Consider the following 12,617-nt stretch of genomic DNA (forward strand, 5'->3'; position numbering starts at 1 on the left):
GCATAAATGGTATTCCTTCCTTGAAACATGCAATAGTCTGTTTCCACTTTTCAATTTGATTTGCTACTTTGTGATTCATTAATTTTTTATTTGTTCAACCACATACAATTCTAACTTAGAGTTCCTTTCTTCTTGTATTTGCATATTTGAGATTCTTTTATCTTGTTTAAATTGTTTCCTGTTTCATGAAAAAGAAAGTACTAATGAGTACCATAATTTAGCTAGAACTAAGAGTTGGAGGTGTGATCCTTTTTTCTTGGTTGCATTGTCCTGTTCTAAGTTGTCTTTTTTTTTTTACTTTGAAACTTATTTTGAGTCTTGCCTTGTTGTTCTATAGGATTGTGGAACTTATTCTCAGCTAAGTGGGTTCTGCTCTACATGGAAGAGATTACTGTTATGTATTGTGACAAAACACCATCAAATTTATTCTTCCCAAACTAAGGAAATTGGCATTAGCTAATATATCAGAATTGAAGAGCATTTTTAGTAAAATGGAGTAATGGTTTGTGATTCTCTCCAACACAGTCATATAGGTTTGTCAAAGCTAAAGCGGATTCCTCTGTATCTTTCCCTACTTGAGCTTGACAAGAGAAAACCATCACCTCCTCCTCTCCAGGAAATCTGGAGAACAATCACATTGAGTTAGACTCTCTGCCTCTTTTAATCCTAATCCACAAAAGTGAGTGTGCGAACTCACCACTCATGCACACACGCAAAATTCTTTTTCTTTTCATCTCAGTGGTCAAGGGTTCTAATTTACATATTTACCTTTCCAAGGTGCACAAACGTGGAGCTGTTAGGAGATCAATAGATGTAACCCGTTATTCAGGTTATGATGAGCTCGAACAAGATACAACTCGTAGGTTTGGCGTAAAGGGGCAGCTGGAACACCCAGGGAGAATAGGCTGGAAACTAGTCTATGGGGATCATGAGAATGATGTTCTGCCAGTAGGTGCAAGCCCTTTTATTCCTTTTCTCATCTAGAGCTCTTCCCATCTCTTGTTTTCATTGTTTGCCCCAGTGAATAAATCTGAGCCATTTATATGTATGTGTCTATATATATGTATATAGTAAACATTCAGGATTTGCTTGATCCTGTGATTTTCAATTTATTTAGTCCTTTTCTTGATAGTTTTAACATCTGTTTCATTTCAGGGAGTTTGTCTGCTGTGTCTGATGCATCAAAGATCCTCTCCCCTCAGGAATTCCAGGCCTAGCAGATGAGTTTGGACGACATTTTGGGAACTTTGTCTTTCCTAATCAAGCCTGTATCAGCTTTGACAATGTTGATGCATAAACTACTCTAGCAACAAGCAAATGATTCTTAGTTGTTGGTGTTCATAGCTTTCCATATGACATATTATTTGGTTGTTTCTTTTTCCTTCAGCAACTTACCAGTTTGCAGAAGGAAAAGAAGTCAAGAGGTGATCCTTTTGTAGCAAGAGAGCCGTTCATTTACGATTTTGGCTGAACTTTATGCTAGAAAAGAACAGATTCATCGTAGAAGCAGTTTAGTCTCCTTTGAATTAACATTTGATATTCCTTGGGTGTTCCCTAGTCTTTGTAGAAAGGAAAATCATAAATCGTATGGCGTAGTTTCGAGTGCATAGATTTGTTCTTCAATTGTCAAATAGAAGAAAATATGCTTTCAATTTCAATGTTGTGAAGTTGGATTCGCTGAGTTGGTCTCACCATTTCAAAATTTAAAAACTTTTTTAATTATCATTCAAAAATTGTTGCTTGACTTGAATAAGAACAGAAGATTCATCACTGAACTTTTTACTTCATGATGTTAGGTTTTTGTGGTGTAATTTGCTTTGGTATTATGATTACCTTACAATAAAGTGGCGTTTGGTACATTACAATGCAATGTGATTACAGGTAATGTGATTGCAAGTAATGTGATTGCAAGTAATGTAATTACAGGGAAAATAACATTACAGCGTTTGGTATGTAAGTAAAATAATGATTAAAATGCAGGGAAGATAACATTGCAGTGTTTGGTTTACAAGTACTTTAGTGGGAATGTAATGCTAATTATCAAAATTACCCCTAATTATTAAAATATAAGTTTAATCTATTTATTATTATTATTAATTTTTATATAATATCATTTCTTAAATATATTTTTAATATCATATATTTTATTTTTATTTATTATTATAATATTTTATATTTTATTTTAATATATTTATATTTTTATTATTAATTTTTATATAATATCATTTTAAATATATTTTTAATGTCATATATTTATTTTTATTTATTATTATAATATTTTATATTTTATTTTAATATATTTATATTTTTATTATTAATTTTATATAATATCATATTTAAATATATTTTATGTCATATATTTTATTTTATTTATTATTATAATTTATATATTTTATTTTCATTTCTTTAATATATTTTTTATATTATATATTTATTTTTAATTTATTTTATCTATATTATATAAATATTAATTTTTTATATTTTATTTTATTTTAATTTTTGTTCTATATTATATATTTATTTTAATTATAATATTATAAAATATTTTTAATAAGATAATAAAGTTGAAAGGTAAAATTGTCTTTAAGAACATTGCAGAGTGCAATGTAATGTGATTGCATTGCAATCTTACATTGCAGTGATTTGTTACAAAACAAACACTGCAATGTAATTTAATAAGCCACGTTGTAGGGAATGTGGCTTACATCCCTGATACCAAACGCCACCTAAGTGTAAGCAGATCCTCCCAGTTTTCATTTTATTTTTTCAGTTAGTTCTTGTTAAGATCTCTTTGCAACCTCAAAAGGTCTTGGACTTCTAGCTTAAAATAGAGTTATACATTGTTGTATAATTTTTTTGGATTGATGCATGTTGTTCATGATCTTATCAGTGCCTATCCTTTTCCTTTCTTCTTCCCTTGTACCGGGTTGCAGTTACATTCAATTTATGGTATGTTGTAGGCGCCTAGTTGCCCCTGCACTACTTTAAAACCAGATAAGAAGTTTATTACACTTTCACAATTTAGTCACACATACACCATATAAAGCCATTTCTCTGCTAAAAAACTATAGTTGTCCAGGCTCATCAAGTCTCAACCGGGCTAGAAGCTTTCTTTGTCTTCCATAATGATTGTAAAAACTGAAAATGGGGATCTTATTAGGTTCCTGCTTCTTTCTTTGCTTACCTTTTCTTTGATCTTATATTTTTTCAATTACTAGTGAGTACTGTCAGATGGGTGCCTTCAACTTTGCTATGACTTGATTTCTGTGGCAATGTCTACTTTGAAACCGTCTGTATTTGGTCTGCATCATCACTTGGAAAACAATGACCTGAATAATAGGCATCTTGGTTTAATTATTCTGTAATTAGTCAGCATTGACTGCAACTAATAGACAAGTTTCTGTTTAAACTAAACCAACATGGCCAAGTGGGAAAAAAAAAAGTTTGCCGACACTAGAATAAAATAACCCAATTTATCTAAAGAGTTTAACAACCAAGAAAATATTAAACAATGACCTGAATAAAATTGACTTGCAAAATCATACAATCCAAAAGGCAGACATGATCATATATCATTTTCTAAAGTTTTCAGAGCTTTAATTTCTCCAAAATCCAGACTACCATCCAAATTATTATTTGGCTTTTCTAATCATAACAATATTTTAAAAAAGCAAAACAATGAGCTATATTTCGTCTTGTAATATATATTCATTGATATATACATATGAAAAGGGAGATTTCTTGGATTTATTATTCTGTAATTAGTCAGCAAGACTGCAATTTGCGGATCAAGTTTCTGATTAAACAAAACCAACATGGTGAAGTATGTAAAATATGAAAACATTTTTAATAAGAAAAATGTTTACCGATGCCACAATAAAATAACTCAATAAAGCTAACAATCTAATAACCCAGAAAATATTAAACAATGACTCGAGTAAATCAACTTGCAATCATGGTGTCTAAAGAAAGATGGAATCAGCCAAAGGCCAATGCATTATTTCTCTGCTACTTCCTAGACAGTTTCATTGACTTCCCCTCCTACCTTTTAATTTCTTAGTTTTTCCATCACTCCCCCTCTGTATTTCTTCAATTGATTGCCCTTTGTTTTCTTTGTCTGGTCTACCCAACATCTTTCAGGAAGTCTCATCCTGCTGTAACAAGCTCTTCTCTTCTTCTTTTCATTCTCCTAAACTGTGAGTACTTTTGCTTACTTGATCCCTTCTCTTCTCAGGCAATTTCTTATACGTAACAAGACTGTAGTGAAGCAATAAGCAATATATAGTCATGAAATATGAAGTCTAACCTTAAAAATGTTGCTTTCTTTCTTCATGTAAATCTCTTTTAGCAGAAAGCTTGCTGATTAAATTACTTTCTGGGCTTTTGTTCTCTCATCTCTGCATCTTCTACTGTTATTGTCAACATCTTCCAACACTCTTTGTCGCTGTCACTCAACACAGGTACTTTTTTAACCCCCATTATTTTTTATTCCCATAATTAATTGTAAGAATGTTTGCTTAATTACCTTCTTAACTTGGGGAGTCTTTTTTTTTTTTTGCTATTATTATTTTTAATTCTTTCGCTTTTCTTTGTGGTATAGATCGAAGAATAATATTGTCTTTCCTTATGTCTTGTATTTTTCACACATAAGAAAAAAAACAACTTTACACTCAAATCTAAAATCTGTAACTGAACCTAACGGATCACAACCACTTGAATTAACGTTAGCATAATTGGTTTAGGGCTTAATTGGATTTCATATCAAATTAACTACTTTATACTATTTCTGATCGATTCATGCTATTTTTAGCCATGATCGAAGAGATGCAGTAGAGCCAAAGGTATTATCTCCATGATAAGAAGGAAGACTTGAGACTTTTAAGTTTAATATTCTTACTTTATCATAACTGAATTTAATTTAACTTTATATTAATTTTATTTGATTTTTTATTAATTTCTTCCGTGGATATACTATTTGACATATAATAAAAAGTTATTTGAATTGTGTTGATTAAATTTGTCACGCCTCAAACCTGAGGTACAACAATCGCCACATACTTACAAGATATAACCTTACAAACATGCAAGGCTCATAACAGATATCTTAACCAACTAACTAAAAGAGTCAAATATATTTATGAAATATAATAATTCTCAGAGCTAAGATTATTAATTAAAATTTTACTATACAAGTATACGTATTGAATAGATAATATATTAGCAAGCAGAGTGTCGATCCTATAAAAAATTGATCTAAAATTTTACTAAGTACTAAAATTAGAACAAATTAATCTTATCCAAACACTCAAAATTAATTGATTAACTAAAACTAATTAACTAAAATTTAAACTAATAGGAAAAATAAAAAAATAATAATAACTTGAGTAAATATCAAATCAAATAAGCCTAGGATTACAATATCCCTCACACTTCATCTAGATCTTACTTCTCTTCCTTAACTTATTTCAATGGTTTGGATTGCTAAGAATCCTAAATTATTTAAGGGTCTCCTCGACTCATCTTATAAAAATATCTATTTTAACCAAAATATTATATCTCTATGTAAGTGAAATAAAATAGATTTAAAAATTATGTCTAATCTGGCTACATAGGCTTATAGGTTATCCCTATCCTATATGCAAATCAAGTAATATGATCATTACTATTCAATTTTAGTCTATACTAAACTCCCTTCCCAAGTTGTTTAGATTCTTAAATCAATTAACTGGTGGTCAAGCAATTAAAGTATTAAAAAAATTGAAATAAACAATTCAAATCCCATTGAAAATAAGTAAAAAAAGATATAAAATTTAGATTACATGCGAGTTCAATGCAATCTTAAAAAAATAAATTAGCTCATAATATCTAATAAAGAAATATTCAAAAAAATTTAACCGGAATCTAAGTCAAAAAAAATAAAAAAAAACACAAAAATAAGAGAGAAAACTAATAGTTAAATCTTTGTGATCACGATTCTCCCTCTAATTCTCCTGTTTTCTTGCTTTGATCTTGATTCAAATCCAGAATAGTTGCTTGCTGACTCCTCCTCAAAATCTTTAAAAAGGTCTTAAATAGGCTCCAAATAACCTAATTTTCAAATCTCGTCAACTTTTCTTATTTTTGAAAAGTCACCCAGCGCTGTGGCGTTACTTCTCCAGTGCTGCAGCTTTGAGCTCTCTGGAAATTTGTATGTGTGTTTGCTTTTGTCAACGTTGCAGCCTTGACTCCTAGTGTTGTGACATCTATCAATTTCAAATGTGAGTTTCATCCTGATATTTCGAACTGGGCAAAGTGATAATATAAAAGTTTTAGCCCTATCTCTAAATTTCAATGGATCATAATCACATCAATTGGACTCCTAGATTGAAAGTATTGTTTCAAATACCGCATTTGTTCAGTCCTTGTGTACTACTGCAGTGCTCCGACTTTGACAATATTTTGACCATGATAGATTCAGAACTGGGCAATTGGTAAACATAAATGTTGTAGCCTTCTTCTATAATTGTAGCGGTCTAAATCACCTCATTTGGAGTTTTGTAGAGAGAGATATGATCAATATACCAAATATAATGAATAAAGTCATTATCAATACTTGCACTGATTTTCATTAAATGAGCCTTTTTCATCAATTTCTACAAAAGTCATAAAGAAATTAAAATAACTACTTTTAAATAATTAAAACAAAACAATATAAACTTTAACTAAAATAACTTAAATTAATCACTTAACAAGTAATCAACTTAAACTAAAAAACACACTAAATGTTAAAATTCGAATCTAAATCTCAAAGATCTAGCTACTTAAGCCCCAAAATATATCAAAATAACTCTATATATAGAGTTACCAAAGATATTGAGATAAAATCCCAAATAAACAATTTAAGGTAACTAAACGTTCATAACATTTAAACAATCCTGAGTAAACTAACACTATATGCTAGCCTACGTAATGTCACTTTTCAAAGTTTTCCATATGTTTACTAAATCACAACCTGAAAAAAGCGAAGAAAAGAGTCAGTTCAACAGCTTACCAAGTGACTAACATCCCTTCAGCTGGATTAAGTATGCATAAAACATTTAGGCTAAAAGTTTTTATTCTCATATATATACAAAAACATAATTTTTTCAATAATCTAATTCAATAATCGAACTAACTTAATTCTGAAATTTTTAAATAATGAGTAAAATATGATTTCACAATTATTATAGATTTTAATGGTCTCCAGTAACGTATTATGGTCATACTTAACCCCTTGACTAGGTAATCATTACAGAAACCTTAATCAATCTTAATAGCATGGGTCATAAAACCACAATTAACCCTAGTGGCATGGGTCATAAGTATATTAAAAGCTAGGGGAGAGCATCGGTCGGTTTCGGTCGTTTTGAGGAAAACCGACTAAAATTTTTGAGATATAACCGACCGAACCGCCATATTATAAAGTCGGTTCAGTCGATTTTTTGAATGTCGGTTTCGGTCGGTTTCGGTCGGTTTTGGTGATAAAATTAATGGGTTGACTTAAGTTGACTTGGACTAAAATGGGTTAATTGGGCTATAATTTATGGCTAAATAGGTAAATTGGACTATGATTTATGGGCTAAAATGGTTAAGATTAATGGGTACATTAATTCAATGGGCTAAAATACCAAAAGATTCATGGACTAAAATGGTTAAAAATACAATGACTAATTTCAAATTAAGTTTTGTTAAATAATTTCAACATTAATTCTCAAATATTATTTTAATATTTAATTTTAAGATATATTATTATTTTAATTGACAATCTACATAATAATCACAAAATAACTAACATAAAATAAATTTTAATTTACTTGAGTTGAAGAATGAAGACTGATAAGCAAAAGCAAGGGTGAAGGGGGGAAATTAAGTCCTGGACTCGTAGTCACCGAGGGGAGGAAATTTCTGGACTTGATGGGGGGGCGGAATCGGGACTCGTGGGAGGGGGGCCGGGAATCACGAGTCGTGGGAGGGGACCCGTGGGAGGGGGCCGGGGGGAATCGGGAGTTCGGACTTGTGGGACTGGGAGGGGGCCGGGGGAATCACGAGTCGTGGGAGGGGGGCCGGGGGAACGGAGTTCGGGACTCGTGGGGGGGCCGAGGGAATCAGGTCGAGGGGCCGAGGCAGTAGGGGACTAGGGGGAGGGGCGCCGGCGGAGAATCAGGTGGGGGGTGTGGGGAGAGATTGGGACTTTGGGAGGGGGATTTTCTGAGGTCGGCGGGTTGGGAGGGAGAAATTAGGGGTCACGGAGTCAGGTCTCGGGGGGTTCGGGGAAGACTAGGGTCAGCAGGAGCCGGGCAGTCGGCGGGGACTCATGGGTAGCACAGTGTTGTCGGTTTTTCGGTCGGTTCGGGGGGGAAGGATTCCCCTCGACGACCGAGCCGATCTGCCGACGAGGCCGATCGGCACAACCGACGGTTGCAAAAGCAACCATCAGTTACAATAACAGTCGGTTTCGGTCGGTTGGGCGGTTCCAACCGACCGCTGCTCTCCCCTATCAAAAGCAACCATTGGTTGCTCTGAACAGATATTACAAGTATCACTATTTTGTAATCGGTGGTTCAGTTAAGAGATCAATTTCTAATCACATAATACATGTAGACATGGCCAACATTTACCCCAATTGGCAGGATCATATCATAGCCATACTAGGAGACAAAATAAAATATATTTTCTGATTACCCAAATTCACAAAATAATAATATTCACTTTTACAAAACATATATCGTGCACATCAAAAGCATATTTATTTGAAACTAAGTATTTTCATATATAATCACAAAAATAATTGTATATGCATATGTTAAAAAAAATAAATTCATATTTCAAAAATCAAAATTCATATTTCACAAAAATTTACATTCTAAAATCCAACATACTAAAATCATATATGTACATTTTGCATGCTCAACCCGATTTTTACAAATCATAGGACAAAACATATTATATATAATATATGAAATTCAATTTCACATTGAGGCTAATTTTTAGGGTGTAAAAATACCAAAGGGATATCAATCACTTACCTGATTTTGTCAATTTTACTTTTACGCAGTAAATTAAAAAATCTTCCTAGTTCCCTAATATTTTAAGAAATATATATAAATATCAGAATTGTATTTGCAAACAAATTTGACAAGGGACTTTCCGTTGACCATCCTAAGCACTTAGGGTGTATAGCAACCTCTATTACAATTTAAAAACATTTTCAATTAACATGGTAATTTTTTTTATGAATTAATAAAAATCAAATAAAATTGACACTTAAATTTAAATCATAAAATTAGTAAGGATTTTAATTTCTGATGGAAATATAACATCAATTTCATATAAAAAAATCATGTTTGTAATTTTTTCTTAATTTTTGATCTTTTTATAAAATTTACTAACTTAAGAAATAAGTTTATACAAAATAAATATATATGTACTTTTAGACTTAAAAATATATTAGAAATCAAAAATTCAATATTTGTGAAGTTTACAGCAAAGTTTATCATATATTAATTAAAATCGAATTTTTCAAAAACTTAAAAATGAATTTTCTATTTTCTAGAATTTTTAGAATCTAGATGGCCATTTGGCCTACTTTGAACTCTTATAACTCTTAACCCAAATTATTTCTAGTGATACAATCAACACTAATTTGAAGCATTCATATCATACTACAACATAAAATTTGTTTCGATTAAACAGAATAAAAATTTTCAAGTTTCGAAAGCCAAAACTCTAGAAATCATCACATAAATACTCAAATTTTTAGATTTTCAATATCAATGAGCTTAATTTGATGCTTTAATTCTTTTAACACAGGAAGCCTCTAATCGAACAATTGACGTCAAATTAAACATCTCATTTCATCCTACAAAAGCACTCAAAGAAACGACTAAAAATGTTATTAGAATATAGAGTTCTGGTGACTCAAAATTGAGTTATCAAAATTGTTGAAAAATCAGGTTCTTAATTAAATTTAAAACTTTGTATCTTCCAAACCACAAAACCAAACGAGATGCTACAAAAACTATTGAAAAGATCTTTTCAAGACCTTTCCATTGGTACCCATTATGCCATTGAAAAGTCACCAAAACAGTGCTAGATTTGAATAAAAGTTAAAGAAACACATATAATTTTGGGCTTTTTGTACCCAAATTATGAAAATGCAACCTTAAATATACCTTAATCAGTAATCTCTTGAATACTTTTCCCTTTTTTCTATCTTTCTTCTTCACTGGTGTTAAGCTCTTTTGACTGCTTGTCATTTGAGTCTGATGAAATAAACTGAAGTGAGTTTTTTTTCTTTTCTTTTCTTTTAAATGTGTTGAGATAAAACTGATTACTTTTATTTAAAACATGATAAGATTAACTAATTTTTTCTTATATACGATAAGGTAAAATTGACTGATTTTTTTTTAAACCTGATAACATAATCTAACATCAACTAAAATATATATATTCTATTTTCAAAAAGTCATTTCTGAGCTTTCTTTTTTTTTTTAATATCCATAAGGTTATATTTGTAATTATCAAATAAAGTGATATATATATTTTTTTGTGAGGGGTATTACAAAATTGGATAAAGGAAACAACAATAAGTAGATCTCCTTGCAAAATCTTGTATAATTACAGGAGAATGAATTATTAAAGTGGGCAAGTCATGATATTAATTGCTCACTTCCCTTAAAGATGCTTTAAACTAAAGACAATATAAATCAAACAAAATATAAAAAAATTAAAAATTCTATATATAATTTTTAAAAAATTTACTATTTACTTTTTTTTGAAAATTTACTATTTACTTTTGTATCTAAATATTTTTTATTTTTTTAAAAATAAATAATTAAAATAGCAAAAATCCTTACTTGTAAAAAAGTAGCAATTCCTTTGTTATTTTCCTTTTTTTTTATAAAAAAAAAAGCTAATCATGACTCGGGGCCCAATTCAAAGTGCTTATTTTTCATGCAAAAGGAAAAGCAAAAAAGTTTTGACCCTTTCCTAATGACCAAATGCTTTTAACATTATATATGGGTCATAACACCATCTTTTCTCTTCTCTAACATATATGCTTTTAGCAAAGCAAAATACTGCAACTAAGGGATCAAGTTTCTTACCAAACTAAAACATTTTTAATACAAAAATGTTTGCCAACACTACAATAAAATAACCAAGAAAATACTAAACTATGACTCAAATAAAATCAACTTGCAATCATAGTGTCTAAAGAAAGATGGAATTAGCCAAAGGCTAGCCGCATTATTTCTCTGCCACTTCCTAAACAGCTTCATTGGGTCCCCCTGCTAACTTTTCATTTCTTTGGTCTGGCCAACATCTTTCAGCGAGTATCAGCCTGCTTTAACAAGCTCCTTTCTTCTTCTTTTCATCCTCCTAAACTGTGCGTACTGTTGCTTACTTGATCCCTTCTCTTGTCAGGCAATTTCTTATACATAACAAGGCTGTAGTGAAGCAATAAGCAATGGTCTTGAAATACGAACTCTAAACTTAATAATATTGCTTTCTTTCTTCATGTAAATCTCTTTTGGCAGAGTGCTAGTGTGCTGACAATAGCAAGGAAGTTTGCTAGTTGTATTTCTTTCTGGGCATTTGTTCTGTGCATCTTCTAGTATTCCAATAACTATCTGTCCTCCAGGAAAGGTACTTCTTTAACATCCTATTATTTTTTATTCCCATAAATTGCAAGAATGTTTGCTTACCTTCTTTGGTGGATTTTTTATTTTCTTTTTAATTCTTTTGCCTGTGTATGTGGTGTAGATTGTAGAATCGTACTGTGTGTCCTTATGTTATTGCACTTTTCTCACCTAGCTCATGATTGTCAATGTCTTCATTTTTAGAAAAAGACAACATTAGACTCCAATCTAAAATTTGTAACCAAATCTAACTGATCACAGCCACTTGAACTAAGCTTGGCTTAACTGGCTTACGGGTGAGGATTTCATATCAAATGGGTGCCTAAGCTCAAAATTTATCTTTTGTTCACAGCGGCACTACATAATTTGATTTTCCTAAGTACTATTATTTATTTAATTTCTATCTACTACTTCATATATCTCCAATCAATTTTCTTTTTTCCATTCCTTTACTTCATAAACTTGATATGCCTCTGCATTCATTCTTCGACGAATCAATACCACAATTCGGTGCAGGGACAAGCTAATATGGACTTGATTGGACCAATCATTGAGGTTATTAAGTTCATTGGTCAATCGCCTAGAAAGTATCTAAAATACCACAGAAAATTCAATGAGTACGTGGATGGTTTCCGACAAGCTCAAGCAGATTTGCATGACCGCAAGGGGGATATTCATCAACAATTGCTGGACGAGCATCGTTTTGGGAAAAAGCCAAAGCAGGAAGTTGAAAGTTGGTTCAACAAAGTAGAGGAGAAGCTTGGTCATGCTCAACGTGTTGAAGATAAAGTCAGGGAAGGGAAATATCTCTTTCGTTCTTGCTTAGGGAAGGTTGTTGATGAAACCACTCAAGCAATGAAGAAAGTATATGATGAAGGTCAGTTCTCTGGGAGCTTGGTGGTTAACGACTCCTCTACCATAGCTGCTGACCTGCCAACACCAGAAATAACAGGTGAAACT

At 31.4% G+C, this 12,617-nt stretch overlaps 1 protein-coding gene and 1 long non-coding RNA gene across 2 annotated transcripts in view; both read left to right on the forward strand.

The window, feature by feature from the left end:
• The first annotated feature begins 342 nt into the window (after nucleotides 1-342).
• Nucleotides 343-1,597, forward strand: LOC149527011 (uncharacterized). Its single transcript, XR_016351434.1, has 3 exons — nucleotides 343-679; nucleotides 778-948; nucleotides 1,156-1,597. It is a non-coding gene; the product is annotated as an uncharacterized LOC149527011 (long non-coding RNA).
• A 2,522-nt stretch (nucleotides 1,598-4,119) lies between these two features.
• LOC110420000 (putative disease resistance protein At5g63020) overlaps nucleotides 4,120-12,617 on the forward strand; it is a 9,822-nt gene continuing 1,324 nt past the window's right edge. Inside the window, exons 1-4 of the mRNA XM_089783921.1 lie at nucleotides 4,120-4,196; nucleotides 4,352-4,460; nucleotides 11,556-11,664; nucleotides 12,174-12,617. The exon at nucleotides 12,174-12,617 is cut by the window's right edge and continues 309 nt beyond it. Of these exons, the coding sequence (XP_089640047.1) occupies nucleotides 12,186-12,617 (432 nt within the window). The 5' untranslated portion in view covers nucleotides 4,120-4,196; nucleotides 4,352-4,460; nucleotides 11,556-11,664; nucleotides 12,174-12,185. The remainder of the gene's footprint in view (nucleotides 4,197-4,351; nucleotides 4,461-11,555; nucleotides 11,665-12,173) is intronic.

The sequence above is a fragment of the Theobroma umbraticum genome, unplaced genomic scaffold (assembly GCF_002168275.2).
Source record: "Theobroma umbraticum cultivar Fairchild unplaced genomic scaffold, ASM216827v3 scaffold_67.0, whole genome shotgun sequence".
Classification (NCBI taxonomy): domain Eukaryota; kingdom Viridiplantae; phylum Streptophyta; class Magnoliopsida; order Malvales; family Malvaceae; genus Theobroma; species Theobroma umbraticum.